General features: G+C 38.0%; 1 protein-coding gene across 1 annotated transcript in view; it reads left to right on the forward strand.

Annotated features, from left to right (window-relative positions):
• col7a1 (collagen, type VII, alpha 1) overlaps positions 1-24633 on the forward strand; it is a 109874-nt gene that overhangs the window by 34243 nt on the left and 50998 nt on the right. The window contains exons 51-86 of the mRNA XM_037679872.1: positions 417-452; positions 688-732; positions 850-921; positions 1059-1103; positions 1192-1227; positions 1372-1413; positions 1556-1636; positions 1787-1822; positions 1913-1948; positions 3221-3301; positions 3397-3432; positions 3921-3992; positions 4082-4126; positions 4415-4450; positions 6270-6305; positions 6786-6890; positions 6969-7034; positions 7357-7392; positions 7751-7786; positions 7878-7925; positions 8029-8064; positions 8456-8581; positions 10786-10995; positions 11077-11112; positions 11186-11230; positions 11328-11435; positions 11514-11585; positions 13932-13976; positions 14835-14870; positions 18287-18322; positions 18420-18464; positions 18544-18576; positions 18695-18757; positions 18892-18927; positions 20688-20768; positions 20896-20964. Coding sequence (XP_037535800.1) covers positions 417-452; positions 688-732; positions 850-921; positions 1059-1103; positions 1192-1227; positions 1372-1413; positions 1556-1636; positions 1787-1822; positions 1913-1948; positions 3221-3301; positions 3397-3432; positions 3921-3992; positions 4082-4126; positions 4415-4450; positions 6270-6305; positions 6786-6890; positions 6969-7034; positions 7357-7392; positions 7751-7786; positions 7878-7925; positions 8029-8064; positions 8456-8581; positions 10786-10995; positions 11077-11112; positions 11186-11230; positions 11328-11435; positions 11514-11585; positions 13932-13976; positions 14835-14870; positions 18287-18322; positions 18420-18464; positions 18544-18576; positions 18695-18757; positions 18892-18927; positions 20688-20768; positions 20896-20964 — 2103 coding nt within the window. The remainder of the gene's footprint in view (positions 1-416; positions 453-687; positions 733-849; positions 922-1058; positions 1104-1191; positions 1228-1371; positions 1414-1555; positions 1637-1786; positions 1823-1912; positions 1949-3220; positions 3302-3396; positions 3433-3920; positions 3993-4081; positions 4127-4414; positions 4451-6269; positions 6306-6785; positions 6891-6968; positions 7035-7356; positions 7393-7750; positions 7787-7877; positions 7926-8028; positions 8065-8455; positions 8582-10785; positions 10996-11076; positions 11113-11185; positions 11231-11327; positions 11436-11513; positions 11586-13931; positions 13977-14834; positions 14871-18286; positions 18323-18419; positions 18465-18543; positions 18577-18694; positions 18758-18891; positions 18928-20687; positions 20769-20895; positions 20965-24633) is intronic.

Consider the following 24633-nt stretch of genomic DNA (forward strand, 5'->3'; position numbering starts at 1 on the left):
CATCCATCCATCCATCCATCCATCCATCCATCCATCCATCCATCCATCCATCCATCCATCGTGGCCAGAGCCGCTAGCTCTCCAGCGTTCCTCTGCCTGCACCAGCTGAGTGAAGCGAGCGTGCACAGGAGAACTTGCTGTTGCAGTTCTTCGAAATTTAAAGCGTCAGTAAAAATTGTGTTATGAATATGGAGAAAAAAAAACACATATAATATAAGTAGCTTTGACGTATAAGTCGCAGGACTGACAAATCTATGCAAAAAAATGCAACTTATACACCGGAAAATACGTTAATTTTTTCAAGAGATGATATTTTATGAAAAATTATTTATTTTTTTCCCCACAAATGGCATTTCTAATAACTATTTCTTCTGATGTAGTTATGTTGACATTTCTGAATGAAACCTGTTTTATAGGGAGACAAGGGGGACAAAGGTGACGATGGCACGCCTGTGAGTATACATTTCTTTCTTTTACTGCTTTTTCTGTTTGGCATATTTTAAGATAAGATGGAACTTTATTGATCCCGCAGGAAATTGTACAATTTTGTTTTAGTATTTGTCAGGAAAATTAGGCACTATAATTTTTATTAATGTTTTTATAGCTAAAGAGTTTTGCCGTGACATTAAGGTTGTGTATCTGATCATCTGTGTAAGCTTGTTTCTTGTTTTTCAATTTTTTCATCAGGGAGAACAAGGACTATCAGGGAAGCCTGGAGAAAGAGGGCTTCGGGTAAGACACCTCTTATTTTCCCTCTCTCTCCCTTTTTCAGCTTTCACATTAAAACTTTGAAGCTGTCAAGTTGCATCAAGTATAGTTGACCGACATTATAATTGACCGCCCACTCAGGGACTGGCTGGTCAGCCCGGACGACCAGGAGAGAAAGGAGACGTGGGAGACCCAGGAGAGCACGGACGAAATGTGAGAGTCTCATTTATGTTTCATCGCACAGACAGATTTTCAATACGCTCTCGTGTTCCTCTGCCAAGGCCGGGTGAGAGGAAACCGTGAGGAAGGTCGGCCGCTCGGCACCTTTATTGATCTGTGTTTGATTGCAGGGCAGTCCTGGACCTGCTGGACCGAGAGGAGAGAAAGGAGAGCTCGTATGCTGTCTTCTTTAATTATACGAACATCTCATGTTTCTTTATATCTGCGTTCAGCAGATTCAAACACTTTACTTTCTCCTGCCAGGGACCTCAAGGGCCTCCGGGACCACCAGGAAAACTGGTAAAATTATCCCTTAAAATTGAAGATAAAAATAAGTTCAAAACACTTTATGTTCCTGCACAGAGTGAACTGTTTACAGTTTAACTCCGATGGACCAGATAAGGCAGAGCTACTATGTGAACTTCCATATGTGTGTGCTTGCAGGCTGACGCCCAGGCTCTGCTGAGAGGCGAGAGAGGTGAGAAGGTACGTGCTCTCCTACTATCTGTCACTCCACAATACAAATGCTACGGTTAAAACAAAACTAAAATGAAATAAAATGTGTTGTAGTTGCGGTTTAAAAGCAGGTTGCACAGATTAAACAAAGTTACATCACTGTGATCTCCAGGGCGATGCAGGCGACCCAGGAGAGCACGGCAGCAAAGGTCAGAAAGGCGAAGCAGGAACTCACGGAGCTCCAGGCCTGCGAGTGAGTCGACCTCGTCCTGGCTATTTTCTAACACCTTAATGAGAACTGATGCTCCTCTCTACTGCGAACACAACTCTTTTCTGTGTACATTTACTGTTCTTGACTGGTCATCCAGACTGACTTCTTGTTCTTCGTCTACTGTCTGTAAAGGGTTCAGAGGGACCACGGGGGCCCGCCGGCACTAAAGTGAGCTCACTCCCTACTTTAGTGTTAACTGCAGTAGATATTGTTCACTAACTGTAAAACTATTTTTTATTTTTCTTCTAAAATTTCCAGGGCGATGCAGGAGAAAGAGGAGCACCTGGAGAGAAGGTTTGAAATCATTTAGTGCGACTGGTCAGTGCTGCGCTGCTTCAAACTAATCATAACCCACCGCCTCAGGCGTTTCCTGAGGAAGAACCTTCCTGTATGTGTGCTGCCCTTCACAATGAGTAAAGACAAAATAAAAGATTCATTCCTGTTGCTTGTTTTCTCTGTTGAACTACAATATAGGACATTTAATCCTATAGAGCAATGGGGCCCAGTACAATGATCGCGATCTACTGCTCAATCACAAAAGTATTATGGGTAGATCTCATTGCATTAAAAAAAAAAACAGACGCCAGCCTATAATTTGTCACTTGATTGACATACAGGGCAGACAGTCTGAGCCCAGTTCACACGACGTGAAACAGCAGCCTTTCTGCTGTGGTTCGGCTGTTCACTCACACGACAACAGCCCACCTTCTCTCTGAAACCGAAGGTTGCTGAATCCAGGTCTCAGAGTAGAGGTAACCCCTGCAGAGGTGTGAGAAGCACCGAAAGTGTGAAGTCACACATGCACACTACAGGTGGCTGCAGTCCAAAGATTTTCTGCATTAATAACACTTATAATAAACGGCAGAGAGCTGAGTGTTTTTGCGCTACTCACACTTTTTCAGCATGTAGGAGCACAACTAATAAAATTTAGGTTCCAAAGAGAGGTTACCATAATCACCAGTTTGGACGTAACTGTCATGCAGACACTGCATGCACAATGAATGCAGCTGAGCCCCGCATCAGGGTTGCCAGATAAATTTTAAATGCCTTATTTACCCTCTCCTTTTCTGTGCACATGTTCAACAAACACAGTGCACATCTCATTTTAGAATATCTTTACACAGCACATATGACAGTTTAGGCCAAAATACTATCATTTTAAAGCAACAGTACATAATTTCTTATCTGGCAACCCGGCTGACACGTAAACTACAGCATTTTCGTGTAAACCTGCTCATTTTTTGTTTATTACCCCCAATAAACATTGAGAAAGCACTAACATTTCCAGAAGTTGTTCTCATGTAAACAGAGCGTTATAGTAGGTAGATCACGTTGACTTGGTCGTTTTAACAGGAGCTCGCATGCTGAAAAAGTGTGGGCACCCCTGCTATAGAGCAACAGTTCAAACTTTTTTAAAGTGGGGCTCTGAAGGAAGGTTATGATTAATTACCATCAAACATTTTTGTAGATAGCTTTTTCTAATACAAAGAGAATTGCAGGAATTTTAAAACAATATGATACATTATCTGATATATTCATTATAGTTTTTGGTCTCTTTGTGAAAAGGGAGACAGAGGAGCATCTGGCTTGGATGGGCGTCCTGGTCTGGATGGTAAACCAGGCTCTTCAGGACCACCGGGACTAAGGGTACCCCCGTTTTTGGCTTCTTTGATACAACTATAAACCCCACTGTGGTGCATGTACCTGTATGGTTACATTATACTGTATTTATTCTGTTGCAGGGTGATCCAGGAAAACAGGGCGACTCTGGGAGAGATGTGAGCTTAAAGATTTTTTTTTAATGGCACTTTGCTTTGTATAGTCTGATTTCCCTAAATCCTGGGAAAAAAAAGAAAGCCTTATCTTAGTTACACAAGACTTCAGTGTGAGCTTTTTCCAAATCTGTGCACTTAGGCTCATATACTGCAGAGGGCACTGTGAAGACGTTCATATTTCATATTTACTCTGCACTCCTGTGGCTTGTTGCATAAGACAACTGTAGAGGAAGATGTCTCAAGGCCAATCTGTTTTCACCGGAGACTTTTATGCAATATTGACAATAATAATGTGGTAATAACAATGTTTCTAGAGGGCCTGAACAGCTTCACGTTTACAATTTAGCACAATAATCTAATTTGTGTTTAACAGAAAAGACACTGTACATTAAAATTAAACAGTCATTTATGGCTTGGACACATATTTGCTATTTTTACGATAAAATCTTCTGCTCAAGTGACAAAATCCACTTTGCACTTTGTTGTATTAGGGATTACCAGGATTAAGAGGCGAGCAGGGTTCCCAGGGACCCATTGGTCCTCCAGGAAATCCAGGAATACCTGTAAGTACACATCATTACACATACCAGTATTTTTTTTTAAATAAAGTTTTCCCATTTGTTGTTCCTATAAATAAATCTTTATGTTTTAGGGAAAAGCAGGTGAAGATGGCAAACCGGGTTCTCCTGGCAAGATGGTAACTCTCCACATGATTTAGTCAAACGTATAATGTTTGGTTTCATTTTCTGCTCATTTGGCGTAAAAATATTGTGAGTTCTGCCTGCCTGTCTGTTAATCTCTCACCAGTAATGGCCTTGATGTACCGATTCTTTTCCTGTGAGCAGTCAAAAGCTGTTCAGACATTTATTACAAAGTCTGCTGCATAATAGCTGTCTTAAGTGAGACACTGAAGCAGTGGAACAGAGTGCTGCTGCAGAGGACCAGCCATCATTCTGCTCCTAATCTGTTTTGTTTTGACTCACAGGGAGAGGATGGAGTGCCCGGTGAAGATGGCAGAAAGGTCTGTGGCTCTTTTATACGTTTTATATCTGACACTATCAGAATAAATTATTCTGAACCAGGTGGAGAATCACTGTTAAACCCAACTGAGTTTTCAGTGAAAATGTAAATATATTTTTGCCTACCCCCCAAAATCAGTCACTTATTCATTCATTCATTCAACCTTTATTTATACACGTTAATCCCATTGAGCCTCGGGAACTCATTTACAAGAGAGACCTGATTTTGTTAACAAAGAGTGATGACAACAGTGGATAACAACGACAACAATAGACAGTGATAAAAGAGGCATACAAATTTAAATTATTATAATTATTATTATTTACAAATTAAAATAAAATGGCAACCAAATGGACAATCAAAAGGAAAAAGTAGTGAAAAAACAGCTAGATAATAATGCAGTGTAGAAAACTAAACGCGGGAACATGTCTGCATTGGTTCTTGTCAGGAACTTAGATGTTTAAAGACACTTAGAGAGGTCAAGGTCGAGAGCTTCAAATCTTTTTGTAAGATATTCCAGGAATCAGGAGCGGAGTAGGAGAAGGCCCTTTTGTCTAGTTCAGTCCTCACTGAGGGAACACTGCAGGTAATAATGTCCTGAGAGTGCACGCTGTAGATTATAAACTTATTTAAATATTATGTTATCCAAAATTTCCTTTTTACTTTGCCACGCCTCTGCAATGTGTTTAATTTCAATCATTCAATTTATTCACTCAATTCAACAAATTGATCAAATAATTGATCAATAGTTTACAAACACATTCTCTGACAACACTGACTATACATGAGAGGAGAGGGAGCAGGAAGAAGAAAATCTTGTATAGACCCGCCCCCTTTCTCAGTAATTACAAAATGTTCGTGGCCGTATACATTAAACCAACAATACAAGTTGCAAACACATCACTCTTCCCATTAACAACTCAAAAGTGTATAAAAGTCAGTCATTCTTTTCTTATAAAGTGTTTTGAATTGAACTCCATGCACCAAAATGTACGTTTGTTTTAAAGTAGTACGCACGATTTTACTTTTGAAATCATACTTCCTTGTTATTTCTATCACATGAGCTTAAGAAAAATAACTTTTGTAAATTAATTGGAAATAATCTCTTTCTAGCTTTAAACATAACTACTGGTAATAGCATTTTTAAATTAACCAGATCCCTTAGTTTCAAGATATTTGATTGAATAAACAATTTATTTGTGTGTTCTCTGGCGTTCACTTTATATAAAATTCTCATAACTTCCTTTGGTGTCACAGACAAAGGTTTAGTGTTGGTTTTATATTTGTTGCCCCATACCTCTATACAATAACTCAGATATGGAAGAACACATGAATAATATAATGTCTGGAGTGTTGATAATTCTAAAACTGTTTTTTAACTTTATTTAGAAGTTAAATATTTTTGCATAGTTTTTGTTTTATGTGTTTTATGAGATTTCCAGTTACTGTAAGTTTATGATCCAAAAGTAATCTTTCTTAGCTTGTCTTATTAATGTTGTCAATTTATTTTTTATATACCTTGTATTTCATCTCTTTAGTTGGAAATCTAATAAAATCTCTATACAACTTATTTTTCTTCTTGCAAGGTTTAAACAGTCCCTTGGTCATCCAGGGTTTTACAATGACAATTTTGTTTTTGCGACACTAATATCAGGCAATTTTTATCATATAATGCAAAAACGTTTCATATGCCACATTCACATCCCTTCGAAACAACGTGCAGCTTGTAGGCTCTCCTAAAACAATCATTTATATGTGCATACTCATTTTGACGTTGGTGCTCGTTCTACAGAAAACTGAGTGTTGTTTCTCATCTGCAGGGTGACAAAGGAGAAGCTGGAGCAGCTGGAAGAGATGTCAGTTTTGTTAACCCTCCTTCATATAATTATCTCTCTTGTGTGTTTTGTTGAATGTTTGTTTCCACTCAGCATCCTTTCTTTTTACTCTCCTTCCCGTTTTCACCGTGTCTTCCTTGATTGCGTTACACATCAGCTTGTCACTTTTCTTATGGGGAGCAGTTTGCTTTGACACTGACACCACAGTCACACTCTCGGCTGAATCAATTGGCTTCTTAGAATCAGCTCTATAGATCCACCGGCCTTTAATAATCAAGCTTAGCCTTTAAGGGGGAGCCACTTCAGAGAGAGATCCAGAGGAGCACCAAATGTCAGAGTGCTGTTTTCATGTGCAAATTCACATTAATTATCCCTTGAACATCAGTGGAGGGGTGGCAGCAGCCACCTGCTTTGATTTTATAGTTCAGCCTCCGCTATAGCGGAAAAAGAAAGAAAGTGGTGTGGAGTGACTCTTGGTTGTGTAACCATGTGATTTTTCAGGGCCGTGATGGGCAGAAAGGTGACCACGGGCCTGCCGGGCCTGCGGGCCCCTCTGGTCCCCCGGGACCTCCTGGATTGCCTGGCAGCATTGGTCCTCCTGGACAGGTGTGACTTTAGAAGACAACCGAACAGTAATAAGAGTGATAAATTGTTGCTTTACTTAAATCACCTGCTTTCTCTCAGGTTGTGTACGTAAAGGGAGTCGAAGCTGCTCCAGTCCCAGGGCCACAGGGGCCTCCAGGAACACCCGTGAGTGGAACATCTGCAATCTAACGTTTTGATCGAAGACATCTGGTCTTGCCATTCTGTCAATTTCTCAAACAGGGTTGATCATGTTTGTGAGCTATGCAGCATCGCTGTTATACAAACATAAAAATGTTTATTATGTGATTTGGTCTCCTTCTGGGGTTGGTCAAGCAAATCTTTTCAGACTGATTTAACTATTAAAGCAAATCAAACAGGTTTTGATTGTTTTCTGAGAATTGCAGTGGTGATGTGTGCCCCTACGGACTGCTGCATCCCTCTCAGAGCATCCTGATATGTTTTGCCTTTGTTATTTTTTGTCCTTCAGGGGGTTCCTGGGATCCCAGGAGCAGGAGGAGCTCGAGTAAGTAGTCGCTGTTTTTACCATGGGGAGGCTGCGGCTGAGTGGTTAGAGCAGTTGTCCTCCAATGCAAGAGTTGGGGGTTTGATTCTATGTTGAAGTGTCCCTGGGCAAGACATTGAACCCCTCATTGCCTCCAGTGTGTGTCCCATCGGTGTATGAATGTGATAAAGCACTGATTAATCCTTGTATAGATCTAGTAAAGTGCAGTATGAATGGATAAATGAGGGCACAGATTGTGTTGTAAAGTGCTTTGAGTATCTTGATAAGATAGAAATGAGCTTTAAAAGTACAGTCCATTTACCATTTGCTTTCAATCGCTAAAGCTCAACCTGTTTTTTGATCTTCTTTCTTGTTTCAGGGGGAGAGAGGTCTACCTGGTCCTAAAGGTGAAACTGTGAGTGAAACTTGAACCGAACCCGATGAAAGTGTGACAGAAAGGTTTCTCAGGTTTCGTGCTGACACCTTTGATATTTCATTATTTGTAGGGAGACCCAGGAGAGGATGGGGCTCCGGGTAAACCTGGAACCGCAGTGGTACGATACAAGCACAATTCATGCAATACAATCCTTGCTTTGTCCATTTTTCTTTTATTTGTCAAATCTTTTTGTACTAATGTGTTTCTGGTTCTCTGGAAAGGATGTGCAAAAAGCTCTGGCCAGCTTCGGGATTCAGGTGTGTGTTTTGTTTCCAGTTTATTTGTACCATTAAAATATATTTTTGGATTTAAGAATGAGAAAATTACAAAGCTAAAATTGGAAAACTATGCTAAACCTGTTTATTAGTTTATAACCCTTAGATACATGCATTTATTTTTAGATTTCTTTGAATAAATGTGTTAGTAATGTTCTTATCAGTAAAAACAATCTTGAAACGGTGCATTTTATGTTGTTCTTGCACATGTCAATGTATTAATTACAGCTTTTCGTTATTGTTTCTTGCATCGATGTTGGTTTATTGGTTTGTCTTGGCCAGTTTTTATATGAGGTCAGAAGTGTTGCACGATGATCTGCTGCTGCTGAAAGGTGTGAAACTCGCCCTGTTGGGATTTTTGTCCGCTGTACAGGTGTCTGATTTGAAGGAGGTGGTGGACGAGAAGGACACCATGTCGTCTCCCTCAGTGCAAAAGGCAGAGAGGGGTGAAAAGGGAGAGCGGGGTGAAGCTGGAGCGAGGGGACCATCCGGTGCAGATGTACGTGAGCTTTAAATATTCCTCGAAGCCAGCGGTGCATTTAGCTAAGTTTTTCATCTTTTCATATGGTGTAAATATAAATCTGTAGGTTGTGATCATCTCAGCAGATGATTACATTTCTACCTTAGAGATGTGACTGAAAAATACTAACTCATACTGCTGTGTAAATTTTGTGTTGGAAAGCTTTAAAAACAATTATGCAACAATGCTGACTCAGCATTCACATTATTGATTCCCTGTTTATAGTTCTTATGTATGTATTTTGCAATCAAACTACGTCCACACACTTTGTGCTTTCATATATCAAGATGTTCAGTGTTACCAAGAATCCTCTGCAATGACCTTTAGTTTTAGTAACTTTTTTAACCTTTCTTTGTTTGAAGTTAAATTCCTTGCAGAAATGTGTCTACAGTACAACTCTTCAGTTCCTTGCAAAACATTGTTCTCTTTAAAATTCACTTGTCTTGACTTCTTATGCAACTTTTACATTTTAATTACTTTTCTTCTAGTGTTAGCTTTTATTTATTGCTTTGCTGCTTTTAGCTTTAAGCTACCATTCTGCTGTTTTAAGTTTTCTGTTGCTTTTAGCGCTTAGCTTGTGTTTTTCTAATCTAAGTCTCTGTTTTACTAACATTAACCTCTGTGCTACTTGTCTTCACTTTAACAAATCAGTTTTAGCTTCTTCAGCAAACCTCAGCTCTCAGCATTTATGTTGCATTTTCACCAAAAAAAAGCTTTTCACTGCAAAATTCACTCAGAATTGGGCTGATTTTACTGTTCAAAAACAAGCATGTCCTCACTTTTGTGTTTGATGTTGCAAGGAGGATAACACTTTTTATTTATGTGCCTTCTTAGAAGATATGATTTTATTTTTGTTGCCATTTTTCAAATCTGCATTGTCCACGCCTGAGCAGTGTTGTTGGTCTTGATATTTAGAGCAGGTTTTTTTTTTTTGCACCACACTGGGAGACCTAAAAGAAAGTTTACCAAAATATTATAACTTTACATTTTAACTCTAATGTAACTTAACTTTACACTCTTATTCTTTACTAATTACCATACATGTGTTTTAACACTTTAGGAAATAACCAAAGTCATTGCTTTCATGATCATCATCAATTGTAAATTTTACAAACTTGATGTTCACAAATATCTCAGCTACTGTGTAAAAGGACAGTTTGATATTAATTGGAGACTAAATGTTTCTAATGCGTTTGTCCTGAGCTCTATGCTTTTCCTTTTACTATCCCACACCCCATAACCACTGGCTATTCTATCTTTGCGTTTTAATATTTTTCATTTTAGAAAATGAAATTATAATGTTGAAAATGAATGCATTTGCCAATAGTGTATTTATGGGCCAAAACAAAGTTTAAATCAGCTTTTTAAATCAAACATCAGCAACCCTGATGTCTAAAAACTGACCTTTGAAAAAAAATTTACAAATCCACTGATCTAATCTACTTCTGAATCTCACCAAAGGTTTTACAAAGTGCTTCACATTGTGTTACTTATTTACCTTGCTCTCTGTCGTAAGCGTTCATGCAGCCATATTTATTTTAAATTTGCTCTCTTTGTGCAGAGCTCTTCCTCTGCCATTGCACTCTCATTAATTTATCTGGGGCATTGTGGGTTCAGTGTTTTTCTCAAGGACTCAGTCTGGATCAAAACACTCACCTTCCAATTATAAGACGATGACAACTCCACGTTTGGGTTGTAAAGTGGCATCAGGTGGTTAAGTGCAAACAGTTCTATTTTTGGTTTGACTTTACATTTGAGTTTAATGACTCCTTCACTTAAGTGCACCCTCCAACTCTGGACCATAACAGACTTAAACGTGTAAATTTATTTGAGTACAAGTGTGAAGTCTAGCTCATCTTAAATACCTGAACAGGTGATCAGGTTTGTGGTTATTTGACCTGCAGTGTAGTAACAGGATATAAACTGTGTTGTTATTCCATTTTTATCAACACCTCTGTTTGTCGACTGATTTGATCCTCACTAAAACAAGTTGGCTGTGCCTGTTGGTAGATGAAGAGCTGGATGATCATGCCGGAGATAAATCTGAATTGTGACCTCATGCTAAACTGACCCAGACAGCAAATCTGCCCCAAGAGTAAAGATAACATACTGTAGAATGAAGACATCATGTCAGATCATAGCAAATCAAAATGACGCACCTTTTTTGTCCTGTTTTGCATCAGGGTGCTCGAGGTTTTCCAGGAGAGAGGGGAATCAAAGGGGAACAAGGGGAGAGAGGACAGACGGGACCAACTGGGCTCCCAGGAAGAGCCATTGGAGAGCGAGGACCAGAGGGACCCCCGGGGCCCGCAGGAGAGCCTGGCAAACCTGGAATACCTGGTGTTCCTGGAAGAGCAGGGGAACTCGGGGAGACTGGAAGACCAGGAGAAAAGGTAAAGAGGAGAGCTGGTGTGCTAAAATACGGATGCTCGATAACGAAACATGACTTGCGATATGATGTTTGTGTGTTTTAGGGAGAGCGAGGAGACAAAGGAGATAAAGGCAATGCTGTAAGTAGTTATGCTAGTTATGTGTAGTTTTTACAGTTTTTACTGTCAACTGAGAATTTACTCTGTTCATCAGGGTCTAGTTGGACTAGCAGGACCAGCTGGGCCTCAGGGAGAAAAGGTACAATCTGATGGTTTATGTGATATCACCAGTGGGGTATGGTAAAGAGTAACTATAGATGGTATAGTGTATGGTAAGGGTTTAATATATCTTGTAGGGAGCTCCTGGGGAATCAGTTCTGCTTGGTACACCTGGGCTCAGAGGCCCCCCAGGCGAGAACGGTGAGCCTGGTCTTACTGGACCATCAGGACCCAAAGGAGACCGGGTAAGATTTATTTAACATTTACAATTACATAATACCTGATATATGTTATGACCATTTTTGCTGATGTATTTTTTGCAGGGTTTTGTGGGACCTCGTGGTGAAAAAGGAGACCGAGGAGAGGTTGGAGAAAAAGGACGTAGCGGCTCATTGGTGAGATAGCTCTCAGCTCAGATTAGATTACAGGAAGGCTATGCAGAGAAATAAAAGGGGAAAAAATGATGAATGTGTTTAGTTATACTCAGAGGTAGATTAAAGAAAAGTGACTGTGTTTTAAGTTAACCTTTGAAAAGTACCTATTTACTGAAGCTCGGCTGCACTTGATATTTCCAGAGAGATACTCTGTTCATAAGGGTTTGATGAGTGGACCAATCTTTTGTGAAGGGACAGGAAATGGGGGAGACCTATTTTTTTATGTTGAAAAGGTCTCAGAATGTAATCTTTTGTGTTTCCTTGGAAAGGAGCCAAACTCCTTTAGACTTGACTGTTGCAAAAAGCTTAAAGAACACTGCCTTTTTTGGGAATGTGATTGATTATCTTTTTTAAGTTATATCTATCTACTAAAAAGCTAGTTCTTACTCAGACAGTATATAAATAATGTATAAAGCCAGTCTGGCATCCCTCTTTGCTACATGGACCGAATATTATATGTTTAGGGTGTCATTTGCAGAACATGCATGAGGACAGCAGGACAGTGATGAGATGTTCTGTAGGAGTGACAGATAGTCAGAGTCAGAGTCAGAGTTTCTTTATTGTCATTCGCACCTCATGTGGTACATGTGGTGGAGCGAAATTATGTACACAAGGTCCCAGTTACATCCAACAATAAAATGCTAGCTTCAAGTCCTGATAGCTTCAAGGTGGAGGTGGGAGTGCATCAAGGATCAGCTCTGAGCCCCTTCTTGTTTGCTCTGGTGATGGGCCGACTAACAGATGAGGTCAGGCAGGAATCCCCGTGGACTATGATGTTTGCAGATGACATTGTGATCTGTGGCGAGAACAGGGAACAGGTGGAAGTGAACTCAGAGAGAAGGAGGTATGCACTTGAAAGAAGAAGAATGAAAGTCATTCGTAGTAAGACTGAGTACATGTGTGTGGATGAGAGGGAGGCTGGTGGAACAGTGAGGCTACAAGGAGCAGAGGTCACAAAGGTGCAGGACTTAAAGTATTTGGGGTCCACTGTCAAGGAAAGCAGGGAGTGTAAAATGCACCACACTTTATGGTATTTTCCCACTGACTTCAGACCTGGGTATAAATTGTTTTTCTGAACAGTGCAAAGACTTATGGATGGTTTGTTTAAACTAACACACTTTCATCAATGTATATATTGAAATTGGAGTCACAAAATGTCTTTGATTAAGCTAAAGCAAAAAACAAGCTATTTTCTGTTTGCCAATGAATTGATCTATACATTAACAGTCTCTTCAACAACCTGGCATAGAAATTATTGCAGTTGTACACATTATTTCTCACCATTGACAGATTTTATTTTTTTATAAAGAGATGGCATTTGAAAATTGTGGTTTTTTGTTTACAAATGTAAATTATTATTATTATTTTTTAATAGTTTTTACAAAAAAAGAAACTTATTTAAAGTAGTAGGATACAGAGAGATAAATGAAGTTGGACTTAACTGCAGTTGACACACGTCATTAACAACATAAACCTTTAAAAGCAACATTTATTGTTTAAAAAAATTCTCTTTTCAGACAAAATAAAAAAGGACTCCTTTTATCAACTGCATCATTAAATAATTTAAAAAGAGAATGTTTATACAGCATACGTTTCTGTTTTGGAACAGAATGTCTGATTTAAAGCAGTGATAGATTATACCTCAGCAAAAGATAAAGCTTATATTATCTGGCAATCTGCAGGGATGATCTCTCGGTCTGTAAAATTCCAAGATTCATCAAAAGTCTGATGCAGCTTAGAGATGAAATCAAGATGAAAACATTTTTGACTAAAAGGAATGGAGAAAACATGGTATATTTTTTATGAGATCTTATGTTATTTGAATGCCAGTACACACCCTGTTTAACCCTTTATGGGTTAAACTAAAACAAATTGTAAGCGATAGGGTTTAAAATGTTAGTTTCCACAAAGCTAAAATGTCTAACAGCTATTTTAAAGCACATTTAATATAGGATATCAATATAAAATTATAAATAATCAAAAAAAATTATTGCACATGTATGTTTTAATCTAAGTAACTGACAAAGTGTAGAAAAAAATAAAACATTGTTTTATGTACTAAATTTTTAAGCCTATTTAGGCTTCTTATATGTACATTTAGTCAAATGGAAAGCTATGTTTCAGGTTGTTATGTTTACGTCTCTCTTGAAAATGAGTCCTCGAGGCTCATTGGGATTAACCTGTCTAAATAAACGTTGAATGAATGTTTAATATTTTAATTGGTATAGAAAACAATACTAGTAATTTTCATGTTTTTTGGTATTATAACAATTGTAAAATGTAGTAATTTATCATTTAAAATTCCAGGGTGAACCAGGACAACCGGGAAAACCTGGTCAGGATGGAAAACCAGTGAGTGAAGGGCAACATGTGATGTTCTACAAACTGACATTTGTATCACCAGTTCTTCAGTTTCACATTTTCATTAAGCGCATGATATAATATGGACATTGTTTAAATATGGTGTGAACATTTGTTTCAGCAGATTGGTAAGCAGTCTTTTTTTCTATGAAAGCAACCAAATGTGGTAAAACTACTCATGTTTGTCTAAAGTTAATTTTTAATTGATTCCCATTGATGCAGTATTTGCAATAATGTTTGATCAGTAAAGTAATAATGACACTTTTAGCAATAAGTTACAAATAAAAATTGCAAGGTCCATCTTTAGACACTGAAGTTTCATCTTATCCCTAAAGATGGATTTATCATTAAAAATAGGGATGCACAATATTATCGGCATGTTATCGACCAATATTAGCGATAAAGTTAAATATACAAAGTAGGACATTGGCCATTCCATCAAAATAACTCACCGATATAAAAGGTACTATTTAAAAAAAAAATATATATATATATATATATAATCATTTTCAGTCCCCTTTTTGGCATCTGCATTTGGTAGCAGGCCAAATTGACAAAGACCATGCAGAATAATGTCTTATTTTAATTCCACAGCATTGAAAGCTATGTAGTCTCTGTAAGTAGGGCTAAGTGAAAAAATATCGGTATTGGTATCGGTTATCGGCAAAATAAGATTTAACATATCGGCATATCGGATATCAGCCAAAAATCCAATATCGTGCATCCCTAATTAAAAACACTGTCGGGAAGTTGTCCAAGTCCTGATTGGCGGTGTTGCTGTAGGTAAATGTAAGAAGAAGTTCAATATTCCTCATTATTTTTATTTTCCCTCCCGGCATGTTGGAGCAGGGCCCAGCAGGGCCTGCTGGTCCTCCAGGCCAACCAGTGAGTAACCCATAACCCAGTCTGCTTTTAGGTTTGATTGGCAGACTTAAAATACTGGGTTGGCTGCGAGCAAAAAGCAAACAGAGCTCTCTTTTTTCCCCTTCCTTGTGCTGAGGCTTTATTGATCCTGTTGCAGCTGTGCAGCTAACACCCCACTCTCTAACTGTCTTTCTCCCCATGTCTGTCTTATCTCTGTTCATATCTGTGTTCACCCCTATTTCAATGCTTTTCTCCACCTCTCTGTCTCACCACCCTCCTGTCGTCTTCTTTCTTTGGACTTTCATCCTCTCTAGGGCTTGCCTGGGTTCCCCGGAGTTCTAGGCAGACCGGTAGGTTTTCTGCTGCTGGCTGGCGTGCTTTAACTCTGCAGGAAAGAGGGTCTGAAGAACACGTCCGGGTTGTGCAAGATACAAGTGGGCGTGGACACAAGTCATTGAGACGCCTGTGGGCTGTAGCTTAGGCATCAAGCATCTTGAAATGTGGAAGAAATGGAGAACCTATCATCAGGATGCACACTCTGTGATGTAACATGTAGACACATTTTACTGCTTTAATCCTAATTTATTTGCATTGGGGAACATAATCTGGCAGCTGGGATAAGAGTCAGACCTTGAAAATGCCCCCAAAGCAAATGTGTCAAAGTCAAAAGTTGAAATTTAAACCTGAAATTAAAATAAATAAATAAATAAATAATGTTAGAAAAGATGAAAGGGAGTCAGATAACATCCTGAGGTGGAGCCCTCATCTGAATCCAGTGTTAGTGTGTGTCTCAATGAGTATCTGTGTTTGTGTGTGTCTGTCTGATGGTGTGCAGGTGGAGGGAATGGGTGGGGGAAACATATTTACTGTTGAGTTTGCTTATTGTGCATGCAGCTGTGCCTGCTGTCCCTGTGCTTCTTCTCTACACAGTGCTGGTGTTTCGGAGCTTGTGCATTACTGACTGTTGTTAAATTGTTTACGTTTGTCTTGAATATTAACGTCTCCTTGTAAAACTGTCTGTGTATAAATGTATGTGTTAGGAATTCAGTGTGGTCCGTTACTTAGCACAAAAATATAGTACATACTATATTTTACGTGCTCAAATTTACCTTAAAGAAATGGTTCAAATCTTTTCAAGTGGGATCCATTGGATAGGGTAAACATATTTAAAAGGGTAGTGTGGTCATTTTTGAAGCAATGTTTTATCAAAAAGTTATCGTACTTGCTGCCGTACACGTCATACCGTTGTATAAGTCTCATCAGTCAAAATATGTCTAATAAAGTGGGAAAAAAAAACATAAACACGTCACTTTGCCGTATAAGTCGCATCTATTATGCATGACCACTGACGCGTCGTGTTTGTTACGCGTCACTGCTGACCACCCGGAAATGTGAACTGGTGTTGTGCCAAAAATGGTGGTCGCGGGAGCGTGCACGGGAGGACTTTAACAAGAATTTAACAAGATTAACACTTAAAAACAATTATTTGTTTGCTTGAAATTATAGCAAAGGTGTGTCTCAGTTGAACTTTTCCTTAATCATCAGTGTATGAATGTGATAAAAGCACTGATTCTTCTCTTTAGAATGATTTGCTCAATTAGCTTTGTATAGATCTATTAGAGTGCTGTATGAATGGGTAAATGAGGACACAGATTGTAGTGTAAAGCGCTTTGACTATCTCGATAAGATAGAAAGGTGCTATATAAGTATAGTCCATTTACTTAATAAATTCACTTTAATGGTCAAATCAGCTGCATTTCTCCTGGGCGGCGCAACGAAATGCAGCTGATTTGACATTTGCTCCAGGAGTTCCGGCGCGAGACGAAAATGACTTGGTATGGCAAGCCGAGTGTCTCATTAATAGCCAATTTTACACATTAATGAGACACTTGGCTTGCCATATTAGTTGAGGGCCCTCTAGTGCCTGAAAATGGTAGTGTTCAATATTTTCCATGTCAGAATGAATGAAATTGTCAGATCTCAGCCAAAAATGGCGTTATAAATTTGGGGGGGGGGGGGGGGGAACATAAATACGTTGCTTCACTGTCCAAGTCGCAGGCATGCTAATTTATGCAACAAAAAAAAAAAAACTGCGATTTATACAGCAAAAATTACGGTATCAGTAGCTAGTATCTTATACACATCAGTCAAAGTGTTCAAAGTATAAATAAAATGGCAGTAATTTTTGTCCAGGCGAGGTTAATGGATAGCCAAATGAGAGCCATTTTTCAGACATATAAAGCAACTTTTTAAAAAAGTTACACAGATGTGAAAGAATGCTAAATCAGCTAATATTCAACATTTTCACTTAATGCTAATTATTTGATGAAGCTATTAGTTCATCAGTTTAAACTTATTGTCTATAACGTAGTGTTCTTTCACATCTTTATGCCATTGTTGTTGTTTTATAAGATTGTTAAACAAACTACAACTGGCCCTTATTTGACTAGTCATTAGCTTAGCCTGGAGGAAGACTTTAGCCTTTTTTCTACATACTCTCTGCTCTGTGACTAATGTCACAGCCGACAAGGTAAAAACTAGTGATCAAATTACATTTGCAATAACAAAATTTTAGGGGCTAGATTTATTTTAAGATGACAGCAATCCATTTTGGTTTTGTCCCTACTCTAACAGTAATCTCATCAGTTCAGTCAAAGTTAGTCTGTTTCTCTCCAATGAGGTTATTCAGAGAGCAACAGGTTATTTGTATATTGTTCCTAACTCTTCTACAGAACCCCACTTCAAAAGGTTTGAACTATCGCTTTAAAAAATTTGTGCCTAAATATGTCATATAAAGGGATAAATGCACATTTTTAGAAAATGTTCCTGACTTTGTTTCTGAAAGTTAAGAGAAAATGACATTGACAGACATGAGCTGAATGATTTTATAGACATCATTGATTGTTTTTTTTTGTTTTTTTTTTTTTTCCTGCCACTTTGATGCATCCAGTTCAGATTGTGGGTTTAACTATTTTAATAGTTTTTTTTTTTTAACTGAAGGTAACCATTATCTGGATGTCTTTGAGAAAAAATAATTAATGTAGTTCGCAAGCAATAAAAACACTGTAATCACAAGAATATAGTTAATACCACTGCAATGATTTGTCAAGGTCAAGGTGAGGGGAAAACAAAGTTTTTAGATTATGTTTAGGTGTAAATCAAGTTTTTGTTGTTTTTTTACAAATTATGCTTTAACCTGAAGTGTGCAAGTTTAATGCTCACTAAACCATTTTAAAATTCTCAAAATATTTTTTTCCTTAAAACAACACACTCAGTAAAATCAATTCCTGTTCTGTGATTAACAGATGAGTTTTATTTTCTTTTAAGTTTCAGCAAGAAAGTCAGTGCAGTTTTCTAAAATGTTCCTCTAACATGTGGCATCTGTGTAGTTGCAGCTAAAACCCATTTTTAAACATTGTGTAAAATTTTGCACACAGGGAAACCCAGGAGAGAATGGCATAAGGGGGCCAACTGTAAGTAAGACAAGCGTGGAATAACAAGGACGTTCCTAATAACAGTTGTTAAATGTTACATTTAAATGGGATGCTTTTTCATTGTTTCTTTAATCAGGGCCCTCTGGGTCCTACTGGACAGCCAGGTCCTCAGGGTTTGAAGGTGAGATCATTGCACTTTTCATCATTGTGTGTCTCGTTGCACGCTAACAAAACTGTAAGCAACTTTCTGTTTGTGACAGGGTAATCAAGGAGAACCAGGAGTTGGTGTCCAGGTAAGAAAACCAAATTTTTATTTTTTTTATTTAGTTGTCTCTGTACCCCATCATACAATGGTCCAAACATTAGAGCTATAAAAGATGCAGTAATTTAATTTACTTCACCTCTCTGCAGGGTCCTCCTGGTGCTCAGGGAAGCACAGGTCTACCAGGACCACCAGGTCCTCCAGGAGCTGTAGTATGTGTTTCCATAAATCACAGCTTCTTGTCATTGACGGCCTCATTCTTGTTCTTTTGTGACATTCAAAAAAATCCTCTTGGTGTGTAATAAAACATGTTGCCTTACAATGTTGTTTCTATTTCTCCCGGCAGGGTCCGCAGGGCCCCCCAGGGCTCTCAGGGCAGGTGGTGAGTATAATTTTTTTTCTGGGGGCTACTTTTGCTGCACTGTAAGAAAACAAAAAAGAGGAAAAAAAAATGTTTTGTCCCTGAGACATTTCAGTTGTGTGTAAAAATTAAACAAAAAGGCCAAAACATATGTAACCAGCTTTAAGTGATAAATAACAGCAACATTCTGTGTTTGAGTTAGCGTGAGCAGGAACGTGTTTATGTTTCACTAAGAGTAATCAATGCAATCTCCATTTCTACAATTCTTATCTTGTATTTGCTCTGATATACTGTGCTGCTGGATGCTGATGTAAATAGAACTAGAGAAATTGCATTTCCTGCAAAAATGCAGTGTGAATGCTTACTGCTGAAGAACTTGCTGAAAAACAGCTGAAATTAGCTAAAAAAATTGCTAAAACATAGCTGAAGTACAAGAACAAGCCCAGGTTAGCAGAATAAATCAGAAAGTACACATATTTGTCGAATTATCGTAGGTTTAAATAAGCTGAAATGATCACAAAAATTAGGAAGTTAGCTAAAATAGCTGAAGTTAGCAAAAAAAAATAGCTGAAAAGTAGCTGAAAAGGCAGAAAGAAACTTAAGCTACCAGAAGGAAGTGGAACAAGCTGAAATGGCTAAAAATGTGGAATTAGCTGAAAAAGCTAAAATTAGCACAAAACAGCTAAATAGTAGCTGAAATAGCAAAAAAAAAAAAAAAGCTGAAACTAGCATGAATAAGCTGAAAGGAACATAACATGCTGAAATTAATAGAAATATGTTAATTAGGCTGGAAGTCACAGAAATTACCACAAAAAACATGAACTTGTCTGCAAACAGCCCAAATCAGCTAATAAATACTTAAAAGTTAGCAGAAAAGGTAGAAAAAGCTTAATTTACCAGAAGGAAATGGAGAGAGCACAGTTTTGCCCAGTTAAGCTGAAAGATGCAAAAATTAGCACAAAAAAGTGGAAATTAATGGAAAAAAAGCTGAAATTAGCAACAACCAAAAAAACTTGCTGAAAGTAACTAATAATGCAGAGAGAAGCTTATATTACTGAAAAGAAATGGAGAGAGCACATTTTTGCTGAAATACGCTGAAAAAAATTGAAATGAGTGTAAAATATTTGGAATTAGCTGAAAGTGCTAAAATAAGCATAAAACAGTTAAATAGTAGCTGAAATAGCAGGAAATGCTGAAACTTGCAGAAGTTAACTGAAAGGAGCACAACAAGCTGAAATTAGCAAAAGAAGTTAGAAGAAGCACAACAATAGCCAAAAAAAATCTTAAAGCAGCACAAAATTGCTGAAATTTGCTGAAAGACCCTGAAAAAGGTAAAAAAAAAAAAAACCATTGCACAAGGAAGCTGAAAGTAGCTGAACCAGAACAAAATGTGAGAGGAGCAATAAAAAGTTGTAAACATATCTAAAGATTTGAAGGATGTAAAATGAAGTCCATTCATTTCCTGTGAGGAAAAAAAAAGTAGCAGAAAAGGCTAAATATTTCAAAAAGCTAAGGTTGCACCAATACCAAAATTCATAGCATGATTGTCATGAACAATCTTAATGTTCTGAAATATGATTGTTGAAGTAGTACACATATTATGGAACAAGAAAGATGCTGAAAAACGTATGGAAGAAAAATGGATTACAATAGTGTGAATGCTTCATAAACGATCACACAATAAACAGAAGAAGGGAAGACGAGAGTGAGGAGATGACTGCAGACATTTTTCTAAAAATTACAAACAAGTGACATTCAGTGTGGGACGCTCTGCTCCTCAGGGTGAGTCTGGTAAACCTGGAGTTCCTGGAAGAGACGGAGTCCCAGGGAAAGAAGGAATTCCTGGATTACCAGGAAAGCAGGTACTGCATGTGCATGTGTCAGATTGTTTTTGTTTGTTTGTTTTGGTCATGTGCACCTTTGGTGTGCATCCTGTTGTTTTTCCATTAAACCCTCCTCCTTACTAACATTATGTGATTTGGTCTTCAGGGCATTGCTGGACCTCAAGGACAGCATGGATTAAAGGGAGAGCAGGGGGACAGTGGCCCCCCAGGGAAGGTGAGAGCCTGCTCTATCTGCCAAGCTGCTGGCTAAAGAAATCCAGTTAATGCAGCTGCCTTTATTAGATTGGAGTCCAAATTGACCTGCTTTAGATAGAAAAGACAAAAAGATGTATGAGGTTGTTAAAAGGCGTCTTGTTGGTTTAATGTTTTTTTTTCTGTTTGATTCCCTTTAAATGTCTCAAGCAGATTTTAAAGATGGAAAATTACCACATTACCTGAAACATTACGTTTTAAAAACCCAAATTCATCTCGACTAATAAAACCCAGAGCTTTTTTTTTTTCTTGTTGTTCTTGTTTAAAAGATTTCTAAACATCCTAAAAGCCCATACCTGTCTGGGCTTAATAAGGTTTTAAAGTGAAGCTTTCAAAGACGTCTGAACCTAGATTTAGATGTCAAAGAGATGTCTATCTTTAAAATAGATTAACAAGAATATTTAAGCAGCACCCCGGGGATCCAGCTCGTCCTCTCTGTGTCTCAAACACGACTTGCATCTCAGTGAGCTGAAGTAAAGCAGAGCTCCATGAACTGTCAGAATGTGTGCACTTCTGATTGGTCCACATGATTTATTCCAATTGATGACCGTTTTTTTTTTGACTAATTCAAATTAACAGAGTCCATTCTCAATAATCCAGGTATACGATCCAATTCAAATTAAATTCCTGACGTTATCCTTTTCTTGTTGTCAGCGCACAACCTGTGCAGCTCAGTGTTTCTATGACACAGATGATAATACAATCAGTACAACACAAAAACAATCATATTTATGTCTTTTTTTCCTTTTTTTTTTTTTTTGAAGATTGAATGTTATTTTGGACATGATCAGCAATACTGCGACTGAACAGTAGTTTCAAATCTGCCGATCAAACCCTCCATCTTTCATGGTGCATTTTAGTTTCTGCTTTTCAGACAGTTTTTCCACAATCTACAGTTGGTTATAGGTTGTGCATCTTACATATTTGGGTGTCACTTTACAATAAGGCTCCTCTTATAGATGGCTAATAAATAGTTTATATATAAATTTTTAATTCCCCTATAAACAATTTATAAGTCAATAACTGCTTATTATGCATTAATTTAGGGTGACAGAGACAAAACTGACCAGTTTCTTGCCAAATAGTGAACCAAATCTGTTCATATATTTCATCTAGAGCTGTTATTTTTAACATTTGAGTCAGAGTCAGAGTTTCTTTATTTGTCATTCGCACGTGGTACATGTGGTGGAACGAAATTGTGCACACAGGGTCCCAGTTACATCAAACAATAAAATGTAAAATAAAAACAGTAATAAGATCTAAGATGTGGACTAAGAAAAACGTTAACTAAAAATACGCTCAGCACTAATAGCATAAAAACAATACGCTGAACAGCAGCACGAACATGAGTCTGTGAGCAGATGAGTATGAATGAACACAGCAACATGAAACAGATCAGCAGCAACATGAAACAAATCAGCAGCAACATGAAACAGATCAGCAGCAACATGAAACAGATCAGCAGCAACATGAAACAGATCAGCAGCAACGTGATCTGATTTTTCACAGTGAATATTCTGATTAGATATTCATGAGTCTAACAGCCTCAGGGTACAAGCTGTTCCTCAGTCTAGTGATTCTACACTTAATGCTCCTCAACCTCCTTCCTGAGGGGAGCAGGGAAAAAAGTGTGTGTGCTGGGTGAGTGGGGTCCTTCATGATGCAGGTGGCTCTCTTCCTGCATCTAGAGGTGTAGATGTCTGTGATGGTGGTGAGGCTGACTCCAACAGACTTCTGTGCAGCCTTCACCACTCTCTGCAAAGCTTTTCTTTCTGCAGCTGTGCAGCCTCCATGCCACACGTTGACGGTGGAGCACAGGGTGCTCTCCACTGCACACCTGTAGAAGGAGGTGAGGACTGAGCTTCCCAGACCAGCTACACTTATAAAATAGGACTTTTTCATTTCCTGAAAAGTATTTTTTTAATCAGAAAGAATGTTCCTGCCTAACATCAATAGTTTGCGCTATTCCTCTGTAGGTAAAAAAAAAAAATATATGTATATGTTAATGACCAGAATATCTTTGCAAGACTAGTTTGCAGAGAATGGCTAAGGTTGTACTGTGGAAATGGTAAATCTAATGGCAACATTCCTGCCTGGTTTAATTAATGTGCACTGATTTTTTTTTTAGGTTTCTTAAGGCTAAACCACAGAAACACGGAAAACTATTTTACACCCTGAAAACCTGACCATGAACTGTTTAAAATATGATGTACGTGTGCAGTCTGACCCTGACTGAATCAAACAAGAAGTATCTGCAGCAAGACAGCTTCTATATGAAGGTCCACTTGAGGCATTCTGTCACATCTTGCAACTATTTATTTCTGTCTTAATTGGGTTTAAAATAAAAATAATTTTTCCACTGACACAAGAACATTGCCTGCAGCCACTCCTACTGTAATGACAGCAGACATTTAGTGATTGGAAATAGCTTGACTTGACAAAACAGGTGACAGTTCTGCCAGTAAGGATGTCAATTAAAACAAATTTCTGCTCAGCAAGCAGGCACAAAAATGACAAAGAAGGTTACTTTTAAGATTTACTCCATGCAGGTCTCGTCCCATTATCATGGAGTGTCTTTACTTTTCTTAATACTGAGTGTGGCATTAGTAGATACTGATGTCGATCACCTTTGTGTTATCAGAACCATCAGGGAAACTGCTGCCTTATGTCATGCAATCAACACTTCCTTCAACATAGACACAGCAGGTTTCTCCCCATCCGAACAAGCCGTCAAACATTACAGCCCGGAGTGGCACGTTTTGTAATGCACAGCATGCTTTGCTGCCAGATTTTGTGAAATACGTACAGAAGCACCTGGATGACTGCAGTGTTTCCTGAGCCATGAAGGGATGCAGATTTCTAACATGTATGCAGGATTTATGAGATCAGATATTTGTTGTTTCTATCGTCAGCTTTGAGTTCATGTTTTCAGTAATGCTTTTTGCTGCAACGTCTAAATTACTCAGATTTTTATCTGATTATTATTGAATCTAAAGCCTTACAGTAATGTTGATGTGGGTGTTTAAATACATGCTAAAAGCAGATAGTCTCGTCCCTGCTCAAATATTATTGTATGAGACATAAAGCCATTTATTACTCAGTCTACAGTCACAGTACTTCAATTTTTCATTCTGTAAAATGTAAATATATAACAGAATGTAATCATTTAAACTCAATGTTTTAAACTCAATGTTTAACTAAAATATAGTAAACCATGTCTGAACTGTGTTTTTTATGTTTATTTAATATAAATATGCTTTAAAAAAAATATTTTAAATACAAACAAGCCATTTAAATAACTGGTATTGGTTAGTGCTAACATTAGTTTTAAGATTATGTGTACTGTTTAAAATGAATTATGAAAAAATCACAAGTCATTTGTGGACTTCACAGCACACAGTATTGTTCTCGACTGGCTCCATTCTGTGCTAAAGCACTACCTAGTAGTCTCTCGTTTATCATGTGGGTTCCATTACTAGCAACCCCCCCCCCCCCCCCCGGCAATAAATGAAAAACTGTGAAGAAGGAATATTAATACAAGTAATAATTAGTAGTTTACTTTAGTATTTATATTTATACATATATACAGTAGTCCCTCGTTTTTCACGGGGGATCCGTACCCTGAAGATCC

Source organism: Nematolebias whitei, chromosome 7 (genome assembly GCF_014905685.2).
Source record: "Nematolebias whitei isolate Nwh7 chromosome 7, NemWhi1, whole genome shotgun sequence".
Classification (NCBI taxonomy): domain Eukaryota; kingdom Metazoa; phylum Chordata; class Actinopteri; order Cyprinodontiformes; family Rivulidae; genus Nematolebias; species Nematolebias whitei.